The 25,916-nt window shown below is 40.3% G+C and overlaps 1 protein-coding gene across 2 annotated transcripts in view; it reads right to left on the bottom strand.

The window, feature by feature from the left end:
* Positions 1-740: 740 nt before the first annotated feature.
* Positions 741-25,916, bottom strand: part of LOC101676954 (serine/threonine-protein phosphatase 2A catalytic subunit alpha isoform) — a 141,165-nt gene continuing 115,989 nt past the window's right edge. The window contains exons 1-7 of one of the 2 annotated variants that reach the window (XM_004744970.3): positions 22,534-22,773; positions 8,171-8,380; positions 5,127-5,300; positions 4,520-4,609; positions 3,420-3,581; positions 2,252-2,370; positions 741-1,498 (exon numbers count right to left, since the gene is read on the bottom strand). In XM_004744970.3, the coding sequence (XP_004745027.1) occupies positions 1,426-1,498; positions 2,252-2,370; positions 3,420-3,581; positions 4,520-4,609; positions 5,127-5,300; positions 8,171-8,380; positions 22,534-22,635 (930 nt within the window). In that variant the 5' untranslated portion in view covers positions 22,636-22,773 and the 3' untranslated portion in view covers positions 741-1,425. Of the gene's footprint in view, positions 1,499-2,251; positions 2,371-3,419; positions 3,582-4,519; positions 4,610-5,126; positions 5,301-8,170; positions 8,381-22,533; positions 22,774-25,916 lie in introns of those variants that run through there. The other variant, XM_013052501.2, reaches the window with a different exon arrangement.

Genomic DNA, 25,916 nt, shown 5'->3' with positions numbered 1-25,916 from the left:
AGTTTCCACAGAAGAACTGTTTTAACTTTCTAATCCTAATCAAAGGAGAAAAGGGTGGGAGGAAACTCAGTAAGTGCTTAGCACTGCCACTTCATTTCAAATGCCATTTTTGTCCTTGGGTGAATGCATATTACACCAAACCATGATCTAGCAATAGTTTTCTATTTGGTTTAACTAGTAGCATTTAAAGAGCTTAATACAGGACAATACTTTAACAGCTTTTTTATCTGAGACAAAGTTAACTCTAAGATAACATGACAAGCAATATACAAAATCTGTCCATCATTTTTTTGAGTCCATCTAACATACAGAGCAATATGGTATTTATAACCAGAAACTGCACTGAGAAGTAGACATATTAGTTTTTCAAGGTCTACCTGAAAACATGATGTTTTATTAAAAGAAAAACCAAAACACTTAAATCTCAAGTTCTATGGTTTTATAGTCCAGTCTTACTGAAGTTGCAGATTTCCTTTCTTGCAGACAAGGTAATATGCAGGAAGAACCCCACAAAGAGCACGCGGGCTCTCTGACAAATTGTACTATCTGGATTACAAATAAGTCTTGAAAATCTTCTGAAGAATGTCAAGGAGTGGCCATAGAGATTATATAGTGACCTTGATTTTATTTTTCTTTACCTAGAATTCTATAAATTCTAAAATTTATCAATTGATGTATCTTTTAAATAAACAGCACCAGTCTTGCCCATTGATACAATTAAAATTTGACTTTCTCAGTTCTTAGTTCACAAGTTTATTATGAAAAACACTGCAGTGCTCTTGTGCAGTAACATCGTCTTATAGGAGGGGGAAAAAACAGTTCTCTTCAAAACAACTCACCAGGTTCTGACAATAACAAAGAACAACATGAGGCTGAGATTTGAGAAGGGAAATAAACTGAGTGCAGACAAATCATACAATTAAATTAAACGGTATCCCTGAAAATAAACAAAACGATTTCAAAACTCACGGGTAGAAGGGAGGCCTTGGTACTTATTTTTAAAAATGTTCATTAAGCTCCAATGATTGTTTGCTGCTATCCTTATCTACAGTCATGCTGAGTAAAGCTATAGCTAAATGGAAGTTAAATTGTATTCACGAGGTGTTAATGTTTACATCTTATTATCTGCAGTCTCTCAGAGAAAGCAAAAGTAACTACAAATAGCGCTATGCCAGAAACTGGTTTCTTGACCAACAATGTCGCTTCAGCATGCAATGAACTGGTTCATTCTAAAGTGGTCACGGCTGTTGATGACAAGAGGCTTTGTATTTTTATATGGCACATCTTTTGGTCCGTGTGAAAACAAGTTTTTTTTTTTTTGAATGTTAACTATTCTCTGACACTTTGTGGAGTTACTGTTGCTCTTCCCATTTCCATTAGGTCAATTTATGGTTCATGGCAATACTGTACAAGTTTAAAATTTCATTACAGGAAGTAGTCTGGAGTACGACGAGTAACATGTGGCTCGCCTCTGCGAGGTGCTGGGTCGAACTGCAAGCTGAAACACAAAACATATTTTTTTTTAATACTCCATGTATCAGTGTACTGACAATCAAGAACATTGTTCTTTCAAGCTTTACAATTTTGCCTATACAATTTCAGCTTGCCTTTAATGGAAGAGAACCCTATTTGTAGCCTAATCATCCAGTCTTCTAGCTGCGTGTCTCCTCAGAGCGAAGGCAAACTTCAGATAATTTTTTAAGACAAAAATTTTATACATCAGGATTCCTTCTAAGATTATTTAAAAGAAGGGTTCTACCAAATAAATAAAATTTAAAGAGCCCAATGTACTTGTATTCTCAACCCTACGATATATTTTATTAACCCCACAATAAAAACATGTTTAGAAGATAAAATCCTAATAATTCACACAGGTGCCTATACAGAACAAGTTTTTAATTGATGAATTTCAACATATCCTAAGTCTGTTCAAAAGGGGCACCCAGGTGGCTCAGTCAGTTAAGCATCTGACTCTTGGTTTCAGCTTAGATCATGATCTCAGGGTCATGAAACTGAACCCCACACTGGGCTCTGTGCTCAGCATGGAATCTGCCTGAGATTCTCTCCCTCTTCCTCTGCCCTCCCCGAACTCATGGTCTCTAGTAAGATCTAAAAACAACAACATGGAAACATAAAAATCAAACTGGAATCTGGATATAGCATGAGCCCTTCAACTCTTAAACTTCCCTTTCCAGCTATACAGTGTGACTCAACCACAAAAGCAGCCAACTACTTAGGTGTAAATACTTACAAAGAGTATTTTAGAGTATCATCAAGTTCCATGATTGCAGCTTGATTACCACAACGATAACAATAGTTTGGAGCACTGAAAATCGTTACTACATTTCGGTCGTGGCACCAGTTATATCCCTACAAGGAAAAGAAAGGTGATAAAAACCTGTTTTACTCCCTTATTTACACAACTAAATGTGACTCAAAAAAAAACCCCTTCCAAAAGGCTTATTTTAATAATTTTCTACTCTGTACAACTTAAAAAAAAAATACATGAATTTTTCCTGAATTGCAGAACTAGATTATAAATAGAAAAGACACTAAAAAAACACCAATCACCAAAGAATAAAGTGTTTCTTCTACATCTGGCCTTCTGTGAATAGCAGTATCTCATCAGCTTCCCACTGCAGTGGCCTTGAATATAATCCAAGAGTGAGTATACAGGCATTCCTTGCAGATGCAGATAAAATACTCCTCAAGACCAAAACCACATTAATTCTCTCAGTCAGAGGTGAAGGTCCCCAAGTCAATCACTGCCTCGGTACCAAGAAAATAGGCCTCTAGAACTCCAGCCTCATTCTAAGTCCATGTGAATACACGAGTTACTTTTTAAGTCCTGTACACAAATACTGTTCCCTATCTTTAACAAAGTCATACTTTTTAAAATAATCACAATTGTTATTAGTATTAATCTAAGTAGGACCCTAATTTTGTAAGTGTGCTAATCAACATCTTATTTCCCTTTCAGTTTCTTCTTTAAAATTACCTATAATCCTACCATTCAAAGGACCACTGAAACATTCTGGTATTTCATCTCAATCTCTCTTCCATACATACACATGTTAAACACATGAAATAAACAAAACTGAGATAAAAAAACGTTACAATGCCTCTCCCCTGAACCTTATTCTCCCAGGCTTAAATCCAAAGCTCTACCCAGTCATTAAGAATTCTCTGAAAAACATGTCAACTATGAAACTCATTATGATCAAAAGCTTGAGATTTTAATTCTAATGTGCATCTACTGTAAAGGCTCAGGCTACAACAGGAAATTCACTGGAAGGGATAAATGGAGTATCCTCATTAATATCATTAATTAGCACACCCCACCAGAAAAACACTTACTAGTATCTTCCTTCATTACATTTATTTAAAAAGCAAATCAGATTTCAGAGACAAGAACATACCTCCATCACCAGCTGGTGAGCTCTGGACACCAATGTGAGGCCATTGGCATGATTAAATGTTTCAGAAATGTCTTGCCCAAAGGTGTAACCAGCTCCTCGAGGAGATATACCCCAACCACCACGATCATCTGGATCTGACCACAGCAAGTCACACATTGGACCCTAAAAAGCAAGTTAAGTTTTAAAGTGCCTCTTACAAAAATGATTTGAGTATTTCATCAGAGGGAGCACCCTATGAAGTCACACTTTGAGTGGTGTTTGCTAAACAAAGTTTAAGGTTTGTTTTAAAGTCAAGTATCTCGTCAAATAAATAAACTATTTCCAAATATTTTTAAAGGCGTATTGGGGCGCCTGGGTGGCTCAGTCAGTTGAGTGGCTGACTTTGGCTCAAGTCATGATCCTGGGGTCCTAGGATCGAGCCCCATGTCGGGCTCCCAACTCAGCGGGAAGTCTGTCTCTTCCTCTGCCCCTCACTCTGCTCCTGCTCTCCCTCTCTCTCTGTCAAATAAATAAAATCTTTAAAAAAAAAAAAAAAAAAAAAGACATATCCTAGATCAATCAGCCCCAAGAGCAGTAAGTCCTATAGTATGCAAAATTCAATGTCAGACAATATAGACAAGTATTTAAGGCAGAGGCTCTGAAGACAACAACAGAGATTCTAGGCCCAGTCCCAAAGGTGTTGTGATCTTGACAAGTTTCTTAATACCAGCTTCTAAAGAAAGAGGTTGATGACAAGAGTGTTCATATCACATAGGGTCATTTTTGAGCATTAAAGGAGAGAACACATATAAGAAAGTAAGTTACGGGGGCGCCTGGGTGGCTCAGTGGGTTAAAGCCTCTGCTTTCAGCACAGGTCATGATCCCAGGGTCCTGGGATGGAGCCCCACTTCGGGCTCTCTGGTCAGCGGGGAGCCTGCTTCCCACCCCGCCCCCCACCTGCCTGCCTCTCTGTCTACTTGTGATCTCTTTCAAGTGAATAAATAAAATCTTAAAAAAAAAAAAAAGGTTACAATAAAATTTTTTCCTCTGAAAGGTTTTCTGAAAAGATTTCATTACCAAATAAAAGTCAATACCTCATTAAAAAAAAAAAAAGTCAATACCTCATGAGGAACTTCTTGTAGGCGATCAAGTGCTCTGATGTGATCCAGTGTATCTATGGATGGTGAGAGGCCACCATGTAGACAGAATATCTGGAAAGAGTGGTTTATTAGGTTAACCGCACATAGAAGAAACTTTGAACATTCTGGACTAAGCTGCAACAGCAGCCCACATCACTTGGTGTTGACTTGTCTTTCTGTATTCTACCAGAACCAGGCTTGTCTCAGCAGGGGCAGTCTTTCTTCCAACCAACTCCAACCTAGTGAATACACTCCCTTTCTCCCAGATAACATTTCTCTCATCTTAACCTCAGCATAAACTATTATCTTTCTCATAGAATTTTCTTGCCATGTCTTCTGTACACTCTTCTACGTGGACTAGTAAATAGCTAATTATATCTCTAAGACTCATCCAGAAACAACTGAGAGGATGGATGGGCTACATCTTCCATCCCTGTTGTCCCAACATACAGTTCAGTGTTTAATACAAAGGTGGCATTTTAGAAGTCTAGAAGAGAAGTAGGGGTGGAAAAATGAGTGGCACCTAAACATCAGGAGAGCAGATTCATGAAAATAACCAGCAATGTAAGTTTTAGGAAGGCCTACATACCTGCCCATCCACCAAGGCAGTGAGAGGAAGATAGTCAAAAAGATCTGTAAAATATTTCCAAACATTTGCATTTCCATATTTCCTTAAACACTCATCATAGAAACCATATACTTGTGTGATCTGTCTGCTCTCATGATTTCCTCGAAGAATGGTGATGCGCTCACGGTAACGAACCTGAAACAACAAAACAGACAACAATATGAATACGTGGCTCCTTTAAAGACTAAATGACAATTCAGCAAACTTCCTACAGGAAAAGCCAGAGTTCCAATTTTGGTGGTGGTGGGGGGAAAATCCCGTGCTCCCAAACACTGAAATGAAACCCCACATCTACAGACATCTGTCCGTGGAGAACCGGCAAACCCCATCTCAACTACAATCAAACTCCTGCTACTACCAACTTTATATTTAAACTAAGCATAATCAACAGTCACAGAACTCCATGAAATTTCTTCTACAGTTAGATGACTTTGAGTAAACGTCTAGGTATGCAATAACCATAATAATTACTTTAGAACCTTTCCATCAGTCCAAAACTATCCCCTGTGGGGGCCGTCCCAACTCCTACTCCCAGCAACCATTTATTTACTTTGTCTTTTCCATATTTCCTTAAACCTTCATCATAGAAACTGTATTTGTGTGATGCCTGGTCTCATGATTTCCTCTTCTGAGACCTTTTTGTAAAATTTCATATAAATGGATTAGCACAAGATACAGTCTTTCGTGTGTCTGGCTTTATTCACTTAGCAGAATATTTCTGGGGCTCATCTGAATAAGTATCAGTGGATCCTTATTGTTCCATTTTATTGCTGCACAGTATCCTGTTGAATGGCTATACCACATTTTTTTTCTTTATTCACCAGTAGGAGGAACATTTGAATGGCTTACAGGTTTTGAGTATTATGAATATGTTGCTATGGTCTTCTTGCCTATAAGTTTTTGTACAGACAAACAATACTCTTTCACTTCCCTTGGGTATATTCCTAGTCCAATATAACTTGCTGGGTATAAATATGGGTATAATGTTTTAATCTCTCCACAAACTAACACTTGGTATTATCAGCCTTACTAATGATAGTCTTTCTAATGGTTATGACCAACTTTAATTTGCATTTCCATGATAATTAATAATTTTGAGCATCTTTTCATGTGCTTATTGACTATTCATGTATCTTCTTGGATGAAATACCTCTTCAAGTATTTTGTCCATTTTTAATGTCTTCTTACTGAATTATAAATAGGTTTTTATTTTATGAACACAAGTACTTTTTTCTTAGTGATATACTTTGAGAAACAAAAATAAATCTTAATTTTGATGAAGTCCAATATAACAATCTTAATGGATTGTACTTTTCATATCATATCTTAGAAATCACTGCCTAACCCAGAGTTACAAATATTTTCTCCTATGCTTTATTCTAGAAGTTTCATAGCTTTAGCTTTTACATTTAGGCCTCTGATTTTGATCCATTTGTATGGTATGAGGTATCTAAGTCCATCTTTTTTTTGTATACGGATATCCAACCATCCTTGGCACTACTTACTGAAGTTTCCTTTCCCCAATTCCCCCCATTAGTGTGTAAGGGCTGCCGCAGCTAAAGTAGAACAAATGGGCAGTTCAAACAACAAAAATTAATTTCCTCACAGTTCTTGAGCCTGGAAGTCCAGATCAAAGTGTGAGCAGGGTTAGTTTCTGCTGAAGGCTTGTCTCCTTGGCTAACAAAAGGTCATCTTCTCCATGTTTCTTATCATCTTCCCTCTGTATCTGCGTCTTAATGTCTTCTTATAGGGACACCAGTCATATGAAATTAGGGCTCACCCGTATAACTTCATTTTACCTCAATTACCTGTTAAAGGCCCTATCACCAAATACAGCCACATTCTAGAGGTACTGGGGGTTAAGACTTGAACATATGAATATGGGATATGGGGAGGTATATGCAGCTCAATTCAGCCCCATAACCTTTAAATATAAATTCTTAAAGGCAGCATATTCATTCTTCTGCTAATCTTTGGGATTCAACCTGGGCTTTAAGTACAAATTAGCTTGCAAGGTTGTTTTCATATTATCTAGAGAAACTTTCCATCATTTAATCCAACTGCTTCGTTTGCAGATGCAGAACTTAGAACTGCCTCCAAAAACGTTTTATAGCATGTTACACGATTCAGAATAGTAGCTTCATGAACAAATACATTACATATTACCTAAAATTCAGCTCTTGCCAAAACCTATCTTACCACTTCTGCAGTATTAGAGGTTTCTGGCAGTCCATTTATCATTGTGAACATTCTTTAATAAAATCTCCCCCAAAGGTAAAATCACTTTCTTTCCAAGGAAAGGCAGAAAGCCTGCCATTCTAAAAACTAGTGACCGCTACTGTGTCTCATTTTCAGATCTTCATACAATCCCTTACAGCTATGATTGGTATAAAGCAACTTGCTTTAATTATCATTCCTATTGTTCTAGGCTGTCAAAGTTTTAATGGCTCCAACTATTCCAGAGAGAAATCATAATTTAGATATTCACTTTTGTTGGATATTTAAATCAATTCTTTATCTAGTATTAAACATAATGCTGAAATTAATATTTTCACACAAATAAAGCTCTTTCCTTCTTTCTTCTTGAATTTCTTCTTCAGTAAAAATCTAATTATAGGATTACTATGCCCTAAGATGTAAACATCCTGACATTTAGTATCTTTTATTTCAAAAGCATCTAGAAAGGTAATTATACAACCTCCCCATGCCCTGATTAAATGAAGAAACATTTTTATTGGACCAGCCTTCTAACATTTCTCAAGTAACTTGAATAAGAATAACCTTTTAACTTTCATTCAGAATGAAGACAGGCGTATGATTTTTAAGTCCAAAACCTAAATACTGCATTCCTAAATATGGAATTTTATTCTAAAACGTAACATTCAGAGAAAAATCACAAATCACCAGGGTGAGGGGGGGAGATGGACACCAAAACTGAGAGGGGGGAGAGAGAGAAAAAAAAAGAAAACCCAGTACAAAATGACCCCAAACAAAATCGAAATTACCTTAAGAGCTACAAGCAGAGTAACTGTTTCAACTGAATAATATCCTCTGTCAACATAATCTCCCATAAACAAGTAGTTTGTATCTGGCGATTTGCCACCAATTCTAAACAGTTCCATGAGATCATGAAATTGCCCATGTACATCTCCACAGACGGTGACTGGACATCGAACCTCCTGCACATTGGATTCTTTTGTCAGGATTTCTTTAGCCTACAAATGGAAATAAAATAAACCAATACATGTGTCATTAAACAACATTAAAGAAGATGTTTACTTAAACATAGCATAGATTGAAGAGCAGACTTAGTGTAAGATGAAATCGTAGGCATCGATAATTCCATTAAAGAGCGCAAGATACAGGCAGATTCCATCTACTGGTTATGCCATTCCTGATACTTAGAAAAAACAGGTGTCAAGATGTATAATTCCATTCCACTAATCACTATCAGTTTTTAGGCCTATTAGTTGCCATCTAACTAAATGCTAAAATAGTTCATTATGAGCAGCCATATAAGAATATTGAAAATGGAACAAGACATTCAGATACCTAGTTCCTTAGCTTTAAACTTCTACTTATAATATGCTGGCACTCCAGTATTCCAAGATGTGAAGAAAGGTTTCTAATTTCTGCTTAACTGGTTTTTTTGGGGGGAGGGATGGTGGGGGGAACAACAGATAAAAATTGCACCTGCATTTTTATACTTTTAATGCTAAAAATACAAACTTTTTGTTCTACAACTGTAACTATTCGATATACATGGTTTTTATAAAGTTGTTTGGTAGCATATGCATTCCCTCATATAATCACAAATTCATACATTACTTTTTTTTTTTAAAGATTTTATTTATTTATTTGACAGAAAGAGATAGATCACAAATAGGCAGAGAGGCAGGCAAAGAGGGAGAGAGGAGGAAGTAGGCTCCCTGCTGAGCAGAGAGCCTGATGCGGGGCTCGACCCCAGAACCCTGAGATCATGACCTGAGCTGAAGGCAGAGGCTTAACCCACTGAGCCACCCAGGCGCCCCCATACATTACTTTTTAAGGGCAGCATAACATTTCACTCAATCAAAAGCCTATCAGTCATTCAGCATGCATTTACTGATCATTTACCTTACCCCCAAAACCAAGTGCACTGAAGAACACCATTTACTTGCTCATCATCTGAGTGATAACAATGTCCCAGGCCTTGTGCTAGCCACTGGGGACCAGAGCATACAAGATGGGTCAATGGAGACAGGGGACCACAAATAAGAAACCAAGCAACAAAGTACAGGCTACGTTAAGTGATAAAAGGAACAAAGCAAATGGCGGAGACCCATTTAAATAAGACATCAAAATGAACAAGACAGCCCATAAAAGCACAGTGCAGCACCAGCAGCAGACAATAAAATGATCAGGTCAAGTGCTAAGACATGCTAGAGTAAGCAGAGTGTTTCAGGATCACAAACTGGGACAGCTAAGAAAACTGCCTCAGGTCAAAGAATGGGTGGGACTCAATTACAGGAAGGGAATGCCAGTAGGAAATGGGAGGAGGTGCAACATAGGCAAAGTGTGATCACGTGTATAAATTCTCAGGAAGAGGAGAAGATCTACATGGCTGAAGCATACCACTTAGTGCAGAGAAAAGGGTCTATTGGGGTAGGTTCAGGGTGAACCAGCTATCCTGGTTTTAGTGCTCAAAGTCTGGCATCCTAAGAAATATCTCAGTTGTGCTCAAGTAAACCAATAATAGCTGGTCACCCCAGGGAGGATACAAGGAGGAGAACAGGGCATGGACACAGACTGAAGAACAAGTCTAATCAAAGCACTTTTAGAAGAAAGATCCCCTACTGGAAAACTTGATGACTGAATTTAAGATTCCAGAGGTAGGCCTATACATGTGGATATCTGAGACAGAGTAGAGCTTAAAGGCCACTAGTATTCAGTGACCAATCCACCAACAAATCTTGCCTAGTCTCCCTCCAAAACATATCTCAAATCAATCTGTTTTTATCTTTTTTGCTACTACCCCGGTCCAAGCCACCATTACTTCACCTGTATTATGATGCTAGTCTCCATACTGAACTCCCTGCTTCCATTCTTTCTGCCTCCTATCTATTTTCCACCTAAATATCCAAGTTAAGAGCTAAGACTGTTCACCAGGTTCCTTTAATTCACCACTGCATACACAACACCTCAGTAGGGCAATGTGTTAGATATAAAAGGCATTTAATATCTGTTTGCTGAATGAATCTAGAACTTATTTATATGGTGGTACTGGTTAAATCATCTTCAGGGAAAGCCATGGATGTCTCTCAGGACATCAAAGTACAGGCCTGGAAAATGGTACCAAGTTCTCTGGAGAATGAAGAAATAACAGGTGACAGTAATAAGGAAAGGTGCCTGGATATCTAGGTAGATAAAATAAGCCCACAAAACAGGGAATTTTTATGCTAGAGGAAGGCAGCATCCATCTACCTGGAGGGTTATTAGAGAAAGTATAGGACTTCCTCAGGAGGAGTCAGATTTCAGTTAAGCTGACAAGGTGAAAGAAATTTGTTCTGAAAATTATTTAAAAGTATTTACTTCACACATTCTACATTTATCGAGCATTTTCTTCTATGTGCAGCTAGCATTATGAATTGGTGTTCTAGAATGTACAGTGAGAGACTGCATCAGGGGAAGGAAACACACTAGAACACGGAGTTAAATTGCTACAGCAAATTGTTGCTAATGAGCCACACTCACTAGATTTTAAGCCACAACCAAAGGTAACAAGGACTGTTTTTTTTTTTTTTTAAAGACTTTATTTATTTATTTGATAGAGAGATCACAAGCAGGCAGAGCAGCAGGCAGAGAGAGAAGGGGAAGCAGGCTCCCCGATGAGCAGAAAGCCTGATGTGGGGCTCGATCCCAGGACCCTGTGATCATGACCTGAGCTGAAGGCAGAGGCTACTACTGAGCCACCCAGGGGCCCCATAAGGACTGATTTTAAGGCAGTGGTATGCAACCTTAGCCATATATTAAAAATCACCTGTGAAGTTCTTTTTAAATAAATAAATAAATAAATAAATCACACACACACACACACACACACACACACACACACTCGCGCGCGCACGTGCGCACGCATGTTAAGGCTACTCCTCTCTCAAGCCAGAATCTTTGGTAGTGGAATCCAAGCATCAATAGTTTTTTAGTCTTCCCTCCTTATTCCACACAAGTGTTTTCTTAGTTTAAGGGGGAAAAAAAAATTACACACACACACACACACACATATATATAAAAAAAAATTTTTTTTAAAGATTTTACTTATCTGAGAGCACAAGTAAGCACAATGGGGGGGGGTGTTGCAGAGGGAAAGGGAGAAGACTCCCTGCTAAGCAGGGAGCCCACTATGGGGCTCCATTCCAAAACCCCAAGATCACCACCTAAGCTGAAGGCAGACGCCCAAATGACTGAGCCACCCAGGTCCCTCTAACCACCATTATTTTCAAGTCTCAGAAATATTTAAGGAGCCTATTTCAAGACCCTGACCAATCACTGACATCCAAAAACTAGTCATTATTTTGTTCTAAGTTTAGAAAAAATTTCTGCTATGCCTCAAAAGTGATTTATCTTAAGAAATATATATAATACATCTTGCTAGTGTAATTCCGATTTCCCATGATTTATTATTGCTAAAAAAGCAGAATTTCTTTAGGCATATCCCATAAGACTGTTTGGCATTAATACCATGTCCAGTGTTTTTAGCACCTGGCACATAGTAATGAAAATAGCCATGAATACCATGATAGGTCCCACTTCAAAGAAATTTGTAAGTTATTCAGAAGTTTTAAAAGGGCAATGACATAAGAAACCAGATGGTCACAACCACATAAATCTTGCAGTTCTATGAGAAATTAAATTCTAAAATACATCTCTTGACACCTGCTTACCTGCAAGACTATTCTCTATGTAAATGATAAAAAGTTGCCATTCACAACTGCCCAAAGTTTCTTATTACTATCTACTCAAAATATAAAAGGACAATTAAACCTAACTGCTAGTTGTTCCTTTTATTCCAATTTCGACATATCCTAATGACAAACACTGTACCTTTACTTCTATTCTATTTCTTAAGTAGGCTCCACTCCCAGTGTGGAGCCCAACACGGGGCTTGTATGCACAATCCTGAGATCAAGACTTCAGCTGAGATTAAAAATCAGATGTTCCACTGACCGAACTAGCTAGGCACTCTGATCTTTAATTTTACTTTTAAAACTGTGCAAGTTATAGTGACACATTGTCACATAAAAAAAAATTAGCAGCAGATAAAACCAAATGTCCCTTTTGACCATTCTCCACAATCCCATTCCTCTTGGGCAAAGTAACCACCAAGAGTATTCTGATGTACATCCTTTGAAACCCCGTTTACTACAAGTTTTACATATATATTATATGCCTACAAGAACATAATTGTTTTCTTTTGCACTTTTAAACTAGGAAATGTATTATTCAGCAGCCTGTTTCTCTCTCCAACAGTCCATCCTGGAGATCATAATGCACACATATAGACCTGATTAATTTTTTGTGCTAGAGGTAGCATAGTCCCTGGGATTATAGTAAGGGGAGGGCAAGGATGAAAATGTAAAAATGCTGCAATGTATATATATATAAAACTTCACAGAACAAGGTTGAAACTGGAATAAGCTAGTCCAATAATAACAGTTTAACTAAAAGTTATTTTTCTACAGTCCTAAAATTCAAACAATTTGGAGATTCACTTGAAGAAAAGAAACCTTTAGAATTTATTATTAATGTCCTGCTTTATGAGTTCAGATTTAGAAATCCTAAAATTTTCAACTTACCATCAGGTTTCCTGGGTATGGAGAACATTAAAATGTTGATAGATTTTTTTTTTAAAGATTTTATTTATTTGACAGAGAGCACAAGTAGGCAGAGCAGCAGGCAGAGGGAGAGAGAAAAGCAGGTTCTCTGCCTAGAAGGGAGCCAAATGTGGGACTAGATTCCATACTGGGATCATGACCTGGGCCAAAGGCAGCCGATTAATCGACTGAGCCACCCAGGTACCCAAAATGTTGATAGATTATGGCTGTCTTTTTTTTTTTTTTAAGATTTTTATTTATTTGACAGACAGAGATCACAAGTAGGCAGAGAGGCAGGCAGAGAGGGAGAGAGGAGGAAGCAGGTTCCCTGCCAAGTAGAGAGCCCGATGCAGGGCTCGATCCCAGGACCCTGAGAACGTGAACCGAGCCAAAGGCAGAGGCTTTAAACCACTGAGCCACCCAGGTGCTCCAGATTATGGCCGTCTTAAATCTACCACACCAACAAAAACTACTCTCATTTCTTTGTATTCCCTTCCAGCTTTTACCCACATATAGACCTCTTGCTTAAAATTGGTAAATACCTCAATTTCTGTCCTAAAGTTCATACTCATAGGGACGCCTAGGTGGCACAATAGATTAAGTGTCTGATTTGGGCGCAAGTTGGGATCAAGACCCAAGTTGGGCTCTCTGCTCTGAGGGGAGTCTGCTTTTGCTTCTTCCTCTACCACTGCCCCTCCCCCCACTCATTCGCTGCATGCTTTCTCTCTCAAATAAGTAAAATCTTTAAAGTTCATATACATGAAGCCAATGTCCTATAGCATTATAGTGATCATTTTAAAATGCCGCATAATATCCTCCCAGATTAATATATGTACTGTTTATTTAACTTCCTTTCAGATTTTCAATTGTGGGAATAAAGAGCAAAATAACGCTAACTTTTTTTTTTTAAGATTTTATTTATTTATTTGTTAGAGAGCGAGCGAGCGCGAGCACAGGCAGACAAAGTGGCAGGCAGAGGCAGAGGGAGAGGCAGCTCCCCGCCGAGCAAGGAGCCGGATGTGGGATCATGACCTGAGCCGAAGGCAGCTGCTTAACCCACTGAGCCACCCAGGCGTCCCAACGCTAACGTTTTTTGATTACATAGTCCATAAAGTTCAATTATTCCCAACTCACATATGTAATAATGTTAGAATGCACTCATTCACATCTATTTCAAATATAAAATGTTGCCCTCTGATTTAACTGGTACTTTTTATTTTAGAGTTCAAACTTTCTAGTCTGTTTATTTACTATCAGTTATTCTTCCTCCTACACAGATTGTCCACACAATTCTTTGAGTATCTGTCAACGGAGAGCTAAGTGATGCTCTTTTATATATTTTTCTATTAAAAACCTAATTATTAATTCAAATGTTCACTGTAACTCTATTTTACTAAATTAAACATTTCACACTTTAATCACAATTGAGTATATCTTCTGCCAATACAGCCATAAAGACATAAGGGAAGTAAACCTAAAGAAATACAAGAACTAATTTTGAATTTTATTTTTTAGTTTCACAATTGCAAACATTTGGAAACTATTTTATTATTTATTTATTTATTTATTATTTATTTGACAGACAGAGGTCACAAGTAGGCAGAAAGGCAGGCAGTAGGAAGCAGGCTCCCTCCCAAGCAGAGAGCCAGAGGCGGGGCTTGATCCCAGGACCCTGGGATCATGACCTGAGCCGAAGGCAGAGGCTTTAACCCACTGAGCCACCCAGGCACCCTGGAAACTATTTTAAAAAGCAAATTCATGGGGTGCCTGGGTGGCTCACTCATTTAAGCATCCACTCTTGCTTTTGGCTCAGGTCATGATCTCAAGTGTGGTGGGATCTAACCCAGCATCAGGCGCAGGGAGTCTACTTGAGATTTTCTTCTTGAGCGTGCGCGCAACTCTCTCTCTCTCTCTCTTAAATAAAAAAAAAAATTTTTAATGGCAAATTTGCAAGCAATAATAATATTTTTCAATACCATAAGAGAATTTGTGGCATACTGCTTTTATGAAAAATAACAGGTAGGTTTTCTTGATTTTCATTAATTTGCAAATAAATTAAGGTTCATGACAAACTAGTGTATACAGCTAGATTTTTACTTTGGTGTGATACATAATGTAGACATACTACTAGCCCCGGAAGCAAATAAATCTTGAGTTAATCATCTTCAACTATCAAACCTTTCTTCATATTAGGTGTTTTTTCATTAATTACATCAAACAGATGCCTCTAACGTTTTATGAAATATTTTGGTCTTCCATATGATTACACTGTATGCATACTATCTGTGTGATTACACGATAAAAGTACTATAATCTTCCATATAATGTTCTACCAACTAGTAGTTACTACTTGGTTTTAAGGTTATAAAAGGTCAGGGATGTGAATAATTCTAAAATTGTATTAAAGGAAAATACTTAAGAGATAAGTGGGTTGCTCATTCAGTTAAACATCTGCCTTCGGCTCAGGTCGTGATCCCAGGGTCCTGGGACAGAGTCCCACATCAGGCTCCCTCCTCAGTGGGGAGCATTCTTCTCCCTCTTCCTGCTGGTCCCCCTGCTTTTGTGCGCTCGCCCGCTCTGACAAATACATAAAAACTTAAAAAAAATTAAAATATTTAAGTTCATATTCTTCCACTTCTGTCAAATGCACATGTGTAGGAATTAAAAATTCCCATTCCTGCATAGAGGAAAAAAATTATATGTAACAGAGAAATGTTGGTATATATGTAGTTTAAAAATTCTCACCACAACAATCTATCATGAATGATATGTGACCACTCTGGATGTTTCAGTTTCCTCCCTCATCTATACCAAGTGACTTGGCCTATGGTCTTTAAGGTTCCTTTCATCACTGAAATTTTACTAAAGCAATTCTTAAGCCTTTTCACTAAATCATAGATACCCAACAGAAAAAGGGTGGGCACTACTGCCAGTTTACAAACAATGGGTGGCAGACTAATGACATGCACTTGATCACCATTAGCACAAATATTTTAAAACCTTTCCCCTCTAAAGAGTTACTTCAAGTTTAAACTCCTGACTAATGAATGTGAAACCCTACTATTAGTGCAACAAATTAACAAATCCCTAAAATAATGCTATTTAGACAAAACAGTGAAAATGAGTAATTCACATAATAATAGCTTAATAAATTTTGACTGAATGAATTCCAGAACTAAATATACACTGTCACATAGTTAACAGTACCACTGACACTCCATAGTCTTTGTGAACTATACTTTGTATATAATTCTAGCTAGGTAAATGAACTCTGTCTCCCAGGAGCAGTATGGAAAAAGGTTTACAATCTTCTTGCAGCCCCCTCAACATCCATACTCCCATCTGTAGTAGTAACTAAATGACCGAAGCAGAAGCGAGGACATGGAGTACCACAGTAACTGGCCAACTGGTCACATACAGTTTATAAAATACACAGATTCAGATATACACAACTCTGTCACTGCCTTGTTCATCCATCCCAAACCACGCTACCGATATATAAGTAAGTAATAGTAATTCTGTACTGTTAAGAAATTAAGCAGTTGGGCGCCTGGGTGGCTCAGTGGGTTAAAGCCTCTGCCTTCGGCTCAGGTCATGATCCCAGGGTCCTGGGATCGAGCCCCATATCGGGCTCTCTGCTCAGCAGAGAGCCTGCTTCCTCTTCTCTCTCTCTCTCTGCCTGCCTCTCTGCCTACTTGTGATCTCTGTCTGTCAAATAAATGAATAAAATCTTTAAAAAAAAAAAAAAAAAATTAAGCAGTTAATCCCAGATTGCACTTTACAATTTTTTCAGAATCCATCCCCAGCCATTTACTGGCAGCCAGACCCCTATTTCAGCTGCTTCTACCACTTCTGCAGAAGCTAAAAGAAACGCTATTTAAAACAGCAAAAAAACAAAATCTTTTCCCTTCATAGTTTTTTTTTTTTTTTTAAGATTTTATTTATTTATTTGACAGAGAGAAATCACAAGTAGTCGGAGAGGCAGGCAGAGAGGGAAGCAGGCTCCCTGCCGAGCAGAGAGCCCGATGCAGGACTCGATCCCAGGACCCTGAGATCATGACCTGAGCCGAAGGCAGTGGCTTAACCCACTGAGCCACCCAGGCGCCCCTCCCTTCATAGTTCTAGTTCAATTCCTATCTCACTTGTGTGGGAAGTACAGCTTGAAGGTTTTTTCAGACAAGGATGGTAATGAAGGGGAAAAAAAAAGGAAATGAGAGATGGGTCACAAAGTAAAAAAAAAAAGGGGGGGGATTCTCTGCCATACCAAACTTTCCCTCTCTTCTGAGCACCCTCAAAAAAGACCCTCCCTCTGTGAAATGTGTAAGCCTGATGATTCATAGACCTGTACCCCTGAGGCAAATAATATACATTAATAAAAATAATTTAAAAAAAAAACAACAACCCTCAACACAAACCTATTATCTCCAGGTTTTCCTAGCTCAACCTCCTCCAACCTAAACAAAGAATACTTCACAGGTAACTGACAAATAACTTACAATACCAGCAATATCGTCAGCCATTAAAGAGGGGTGGGGCAGAGACACCTGACAGGTGATACAAATGTTACCCACAAACTCTACCAGTGCCTCTCATGCTTTCTATAGCATGAGTTTCACCTGCCAGTATTTGTAGGCAGAACTCTTGACTTTGACAGAGAAAAGAAAAGGAGTTGGGGGACCTGTGTTTCCAAATAGTAGGGCTGTTCACCTTTTCGATGCTTCCACATTAATTCAACCCAAAACCAAGTGCACTACTGCTTCATGACTAGGAGATCATGAAACACACACTGACATGACACATACAGGTAGGTCTGACTACGGAAGCCATGATAAAAAGGCATTTTACAAACTGTACTGAACAATATAAATATTAGGTTTGCTTTTCAGGTATAAAGTTCTGTTTCCAGACCATGATTTGCACTAAGAATACACACAAAATGAACTGGCATTTTCTTCTCACTAATGTTATTTGAGGGGCAAATACAGCCAGCCACACTCAAAATTGAAAAATTAACTGTTTCCTCCTCCAGGACAAAGTGAGACAACACTGTGTGACATAAATAGGAAGGTTTCAAGCAATGAACAAAATGCTTTATTTTACAGAGCTGTTGATTCCACAATTCAGTTTGACTCCCAATTCACCTCCTTTTTCATTAACACCACCTAAGAAAAGAGGGGAGCTGTGGAGCAACATTAGAACACTGGGCCGAGAATCTGTAAGCCTGCACATCGCACTTTAGCCCCCAAAGTCAAGTCACTTTACCTTTCTTTTTTTTAAAAGATTTTATTTATTTATTTGACAGCGAGATCACAAGCAGGCAGAGAGACAGGCAGAGGGGGGAGGAGGAAGCAGGCTCCCCACTGAGCAGAGAGTCTGGAGCTCAATCCCAGGACCCTGAGATCATGACCTGAGCCGAAGGCAGAGGCTTAACCCACTGAGGCAACCAGGAGCCCTCACTTTACCTTTCTGAGCCTCTGGTTTCCATCTATCACTGAGGATGATTACTGTCTCATAAACTTAAAAGAACTGTGAATGTGAAAATACACAAACAAATATACAAACATCGTTCTGCATCATGCTTTCCCTTTGTTCTCAATATTCAAATTACTATTATGGAAATGAGCCAAACAACCTTTTAAATGTTTGGGTTTTGTTTGTTTTGTTTTTTTAAGATTTATCTATGCATTCCAGAGGGAAAGAGACAGTGAGGGAGAGAGAGGGTGAGCAGGGGGATGGGGGAAGGGAGTGCTCCCTGCATGAGCAGGAGGGCCAGAGGGAGAAAGAATCTCAAGCAGACTCCAGGTTGAGCTCAACATGGGGCTCATCTCACCACCCTGAGATCAAGACCTGAGCCAAAAACAAGAGTCTGAAGCTTAACCAACTACACCACCCAGCTGCCTCCAAACAATGTTAAATTAAGCACACATATAGGCTCACAAAAATTTATTAACCACTTCATACAGAAATTTAACTTTGGTCAAACATTTTGTAGTTCATCCAGTGAGAAGGAGGGTTTGTTTTTTACCATACTCCTGTAACAAATGTGAGGCCTTAGTGACTGCATTTTATTTATAGTGTTTGCAGAGCAATGGAAAAGAGCATACCTAGGTAAAGAACTCCTTTGGGGAAAGGGAAAAAAAAAAAAAAAAAAAAAACTGGCTATCAAACAACATTCTCCACAAGTTTGGAAAGACCTGAAAGGACAAAGCCAAAAATCTTACCTAAATTAAACCACTGATGAAGTCACCGTTTACTGTAGTTGATACTATTTACTTCTTCCAATCTCTAAGTGGAAACATACCTTCCAATTATACAAATGTAGTAATGTTACTGACTACAGAACTGTACCTGAGACAAGACTGTATGCACTCACCACAAATTTTCAACAATGAACTAAAATTATGATCCTCAAAATGACAAAGTATACTCCACATACAATCATCTTGGCTTTGATATAAATCTTAATCACACTGTGAAGGGAAAAAATGCTTAACTAGTCAACTGCAAAAAAAAGTATTTACCTTTGTCTATAAACACACACCTAGATTCTCTGCATTTTGAACACCTACCACTATTAACTACTAATGGGAGATCGTAATAATAGTCTCTGAATTTTTTAGTCACCATGACCTCTCATGGTATACTTCTATCTTTACCATTTAAATATTTCATTCAGATCACCTACCACCTTCAGGTGGATAAAAGGAAGGCTTTTGTGTTACTTTTCCTTCTTAAAATTAAAGAAACGATCAACTACTACCAAGTACCTATCTCCAACAAGTGTTTTTTCTTTAAAAGGATAATCTATTATACGAATGAAAAATAGTTCCCTCGAGATTTTCAAAATACATAGTTTTCACTAGATGTGCTATTGGCTGTTCAATTAAGAGTGAAAAGAGAATTTTTGCTGTAGTTTCCTAGTACAAAAAATCATTTCAAGTCATGCATCCTCACTCATTTCACATACCTAAAAAGCTGCCTTAAAACTTAGTTTGCGAAGTTAATATACTCCGCAGTTCAAAAACTTACAAGTTAAAAAGAGTGTGAAGACTGCATAATATTTCCCCTCAAGAACCCATTTCTTGGGCGCCTGGGTGGCTCAGTGGGTTAAGCCGCTGCCTTCGGGTCAGGTCATGATCTCAGGGTCCTGGGATCGAGTCCCGCATCGGGCTCTCTGCTCGGCAGGGAGCCTGCTTCCTCCTCTCTCTCTGCCTACTTGTAATCTCTCTCTGTCAAATAAATAAATAAAATCTTTAAAAAAAAAAAAAAAGAAGAACCCATTTCTTGGGAACCTTACTTCAAATATTATTTCCACCTTTTTGGCTCTAAGAACAGAAATCTGGACATAGTAGAAAGCAATGGAGATATAAGTATACAGTGGTAAATCTCACTGTATCTTAGTTTTACAAAGATGGGGAAAGCAATCACATTTAGCACGTTCATAAATCTTCACACACTCAAACTAAGCACCCACTATTATCTCCTGCAGTCTCTAACACAAACCCTGTGCTCCTCTCGTTCATCTACTACTTACCTACTTCCAACCAGATTCAGGCTCCTTGAGACTGAATGTGATTATACTTCATTGCTTTTCATTTCTCTCATAAAAGTAAGCAATTGTGAATAGTAAGCAGGTGTTCAATATTTAAACACAACATACTAATTTAAATTGGATTATATAATCTCAGATTAGAAGGGAGCCTGGAACATCTATTTTACTCTTAGTTTCAGTAGCAAAATGTGGACTAGGTGATTGTCCCAAGGTCAGTCACAACTGTTCTACAACAGAAAGAGGACTAGCGCCCAGGTCTAACTTGAAGTCCGGTAGTCTTCCAATTACACCATTACCTCTCTTCCGATGTTTTCTACACAAATAACTAGTCACCTCACCAAATGCTGACTCAAAGTCTATATAGCACTGATCCCTAAAAGTCATAAAATCATCACTTAACAGCACCTAGAAATTAAGACTTGACAGTATACGTGAAGTAAGTTTAAAAAGCCTCTTTCTAAACCTTCATACAAACACCATCCTTATCTGATGAGGGTAAAGAAGGAACAGAAGACACTGCTAACATTAAAATTCAGCTCCAATAGGTAATTTGCCACCTCATCAACTAGTAGGAGAGTTGTTCAGGATAACGATAAATAAATCTGAATTTGACTCATTTAAATTGCAATTATTCACAGCACGGTTTCTGAAAAAGCCTGCATTAGGAGTATATACATCAAACTCATGAACCTAATTCTTCCATCAAACCGCAAACGAGTCAGCATAATTGCTCTCTAATAACACTCTTCACTGACACAAAATGCAAATATGGTATTCCGCAATTCTGCACTAAAATGAAATACTACCAAGTTATTTTTGATAAAAGAAGTTAAACTATCTGTAGTGGAGATAAGCATTTTCTATATATTAGAAAACTGAGTCATAAAACTTCAAAAATATAACACAGCCAATAACTAAATAGGCTACCTGTTTCCCCAACCCCTAGGTAAAAGCAAAACGGAATCAGGTAATTTAAAATGGGACTTATTAAAAGCTCAATCAACAGCTATTATTACTATCCATACTTACAGCCTCAAAAATACAATCAAGTAACTTTCCCACCAAAGAGCCAGTGTACAAAATTTGCTGCTCGCAGTTTATGTTGTTCCTTTTTAAAAATAGATGGCAAAATGCCAAGTACGCTCAGCTCACAGAAGGGTTTCACAGTACCCAGTTTGAGTCAGCATAGAATTCATAGATTAAACCAACACTTGATTTCCAATCCCAAAGCTCCTTATGTGGTATGACTCACCAAATTCTCCACTTCTTCCAACTCTGAAACCCAAGTTGTAACTCCTCCCTGCACCTACCACCATGACCTTCGTAGAAACTGGGTTAGAGAAGTATTATTTAAATTCTTTTAACACACATTTTTAAGTCAGTCTCTGGAAAGGACTGCTCAGTGAATTTAACAAAACCACCAGGGACAGCAGGGCTAAAGGTCCTGGGATGCGGGTGCAGGACCTTTAGACAAGTCTTGGGGTCCGGCCTACGAGCTTGCCTTTGGGGGATTCTCTGGACAGCTCTGGAACCAAAAATGAGGCCTGAGCGCAAGTAAAAAGCCTCTTATCCGCCTCACGGTAGAGTCCTACACCCGCATCCCAGGCCGCAGAACCCACGTCCTCTTACATGCACCTCAAAACCGACCCCGATCCGAACACACAGGGTCTCTGTGTGGCCCCCAGCCACCTCGCCCGGCTCCAGGGCGGAGAGGCTCGGAAGCCCCGGAGTAGGGTGAACGGCGCCATTTTAGGCGGCGGTGGCGGCGACAACCAATCCCTGCGCTGGAGGCAGGGGGCGCCGGGTCGTCCGGGAGCCGCCGCCGAGCCGCGCCGGGCGCCGGTCTGGGAAGCTCGGGGGGAACCTGGACCGGCTGCCTCCGCCATGTTGCACCCTCCCCACCGCCGCCTCCTTCCCGAGGGGCTCGGCCCGCGCCGCCTCCCGCAGCCGGAGAGAAACTCACCTTCTCGCAGAGGCTCTTGACCTGGGACTCGGACAGCTGCTTGCACTCGTTCAGCTGCTCGATCCACTGGTCCAGCTCCTTGGTGAACACCTTCTCGTCCATGATGCCACCCGCCCGAACCGGCTGCCGCTCCGCGCTCCTCCCGCGCCGCCGCCCGCACACGGGCCACACGCACACGCCGCCGCCGGCTCCCGGGGTACCTGTGTGGCTGCTGGCGGCTGCTCGGCGCTAGCGCAAACCCGCGGACTCTCCCTGCAGCACCCGGCCACCGGCCGCTGCCCACCTCCGCTCGATCTAGCCCCGGAGCTCGGCTCTCTGTAATGGCGGCCGCCGGCGTGGTGACATCACGCCCGGCGTCAGGAGGCGGCGGGGTGGAAGGGCCGGGACTAGAGCTGCGCAACTGCAGAGCCAACCCCGGTCCGCCGCCAGAGCGGCTTGGGGGGGCGGGGGGTGGGAACCAGGGGCCAAGGCGCAGGCGCGACGTAGCCGGCTGGTAACTGAGGCACCTTCGCCGGTAGGGCGTGGTCGTCCAGAAGGGAGGGGTTCAGAGAGAAAGGGAAGACCCAGGCGAGGCGAGGGCCGTTCTTACGACAGAGAACCGGGTTAATTCCGGAGCACAGCGTACTGCGCGGCGCGGGCGCCGGCGTGGCGCAGACACCGCCCCGGGGTCGGAGGGTGTTGGGGGAGAACCTAGTTGCCGGAGACTTTTTCCGTAAGGTGAGCCGGCTCTGCGCTTTACCCCGCGTTTGCATCCAGGTCACAGAAACTAGAGTTGTGACCCCGTGGTGCGCTGGAGTTGCATGGGATACCCAAATCTTTGGGGGCAGGAACGGGCGCCTAGTGGTAGCCCGGTTGGGGTGGCCGCCTCCGCCTCTGGGCGTGGCAGGCACCTTCTAATTAGGTCACTCGTGGGCAGAGGAGGGTGTGTCGGCCCTGGGAGTGCCGCGCGGTGCACCTGACAACTCCCCCTCCCCGCACACACCTGTCCTCGGGCCTAAGGTGGACTGTGGGGCGCGATGCCTGCGGCCGAGGCTTGGGCTTTTCCCTGAGCCTCCGACCGCGCGCCTGGCTTCCACAAACCCCACGCAGCCTCGCCCGTTGTTGCCTCCCGACCCAAGCGTGCGCCTTCCTATCCCTCGGGTTCCTTGTGGGAACGAGGAAGGGACAACACCCCCCTCAACCCCTACCTTCTCTGGCCTACTTTATAGAGGGGCGGCGACCCGGCGGTGTTAGAAGCGGCTACAACACGCGCTTTAAAGAAAGCTCAGATACCTTAGGATAGGATCTCGGTCTGGCTATGAATCTCTTTGGGGTTTGTGAAATGTTTTCACATCCCCATATCCCTGCATTCACAGAAATGTTTGGCTCCTTAAAGCTGTTATGTCCTGCATCCCACGCTTGGGAGAGAGAAGGGTTATCCAGACAGGTAAGATACCCTGCGTTGGTGGAAGCTTGTATTCTCCCTATAGTCGAGGTACAGATAGAAGAGAGAGGATGATGTCCACAGGACCTGGCAAATGTAACTTTCCAAAGGACATTTAACCTTAAAACGCAAGGCAAGAGCTGACCCTGGTCACTGATCTTCTAGACTTCCTACCCCCAATAGCAGTTCACTCTGCTGAACCCAGCTGCTCACTCTACATCTCTGACGGCATCATCCCAACCAAAAGGCTGAAGAAAGCTCTGGAGGCCTGGATCAGCTGAGGATGAGACTGAAAATTGTCCTTCATCCAAAACAACCTGCCTAGCGAGGCTGACTGGCTTGGCCTTCCTAGACTGAAAATGACAATTCTGCTTTCCCTTCTATCTCCCAGCAGCATGCCCAAAGGAAAGTGTCTCAGATCTACTCCCCCAAAGGCTTGTGACATAATTTACCAGACTTGGAAAAAAAATTATTTTAGCCCAAATTCTGAACATGTTTTGCAGTTATCATCCCCAAATAATAGAGGAGTAAGAGTTAAGATCATGTAGAATGTATGAGGAAAAAATCATCACTCAGTGCTCATGATTATAAAGCCATGCCCAGTGTGCTGTTCACTGTTGCCCTGTACTGTGTGAGAACTGGTTCTGTCTCATAGGGCAAGAAGCAGACAAGCACTCAGAAAAGAGAAGGGACTTCCATGGTAGTGATCAGGATTTGAAACTTTATACTCCCAAGTGCAGGGTCTCAGCCACACTCACACAACTGACCTCCAAGTACTGAAATATGGAACAGGGTCAATATGATTTCCCTTTGCCTGAGTTATCTTAACTAGTAAAGTAGGGGTGATATTAGTTTGGTTCATTAAAAAGTATTGAGCACCATAAGGGCTGCATTTATTCAGTGTTTCAGAGGTCCTTGAATGGGTGCAAATGTGTACTAGGACATCAAAATTTTTGGCATCTACAGCAGCATTTTACAAAGTGCCTCCATGGACCATAGTTCCAATGAGAAACAAATTCCTTTCAAAAGGAAATTTAGAAAATGCCATATTGTCAGAAGTTGTGTGGTTAAAAAAAAAAAAAGCAAACAAAATAAAAACTTAATGGGTATTACCCACCCTAAAAACCAGTATTGAGCACCTACTATGTGTTAAGATTATAAATGAGTGGGTTTTTCCAAAGTAATGTGAGCTCCTGGTTGGTAGCCCTAATGTAGGTATTATTTTCTCTTGATGCAGATTACTTGGCTCACCACCACAAACTAGAGGGAAGATATAATTATATATACTTAAAACATCCTGCCAAATAATTAGATGCCATGACTTAACTTCTTAAGGAATGAATTCTAGGAAGCTCTTATTAGCATTCAAGCCATGAAGTAAAGCATATGTGATTACAAACAATACAGAACTAAATCAGAATGTCTTTTCCTTCAGAAAGATTCTAGAACATTTTCCTACTCTGTGGAACTCAAACTAGCTGTGGATCTAAAATGTCGGTTTGGTTAATCTGGTCTTGACTAATTGGACCTGACTGTTTAAATTCTAGAGCTGAGGAATACTTGGAACAAAAAGTTAAAAGCAAAAAAAAAAAAAAAAGTCCTTTAATTTCTTGGCAAAAACCAGAGAATGAATAAAGCAAATATGCTTTGAGAAAGAATTTTTGCTCAGATGGCAAACTCAGTATACAGCAAGTCTAAGTGTTGCCTATGATGTTTAAACATAGCTATAAATGAACATCATCTGATGATGGGGGCAGGGTAGAAGGAAGATGACCTTCAGCAAAGAACTTTATAATAAATACCTTAGCCAAAGTATAAAAATTTACATTAAACATAGAGAAGAAATGAGCTATATCTTTTTGTCAGCAATTCTCTTGGCCTTACCATTAGTTTTATTTTGTTGTTGTTCCTTCCAGTTCCCTGACTTTTAAGCTTTACTGAGACAGAAAACAGAGCCATG

The sequence above is a fragment of the Mustela putorius genome, unplaced genomic scaffold, assembly GCF_011764305.1.
Source record: "Mustela putorius furo isolate JIRA1106 unplaced genomic scaffold, ASM1176430v1.1 tig00000145_pilon_pilon_pilon, whole genome shotgun sequence".
Lineage (NCBI taxonomy): Eukaryota > Metazoa > Chordata > Mammalia > Carnivora > Mustelidae > Mustela > Mustela putorius.
Note: the sequence above shows the minus strand (reverse complement) of the source record. Positions and strands in the feature narration are given on the sequence as shown.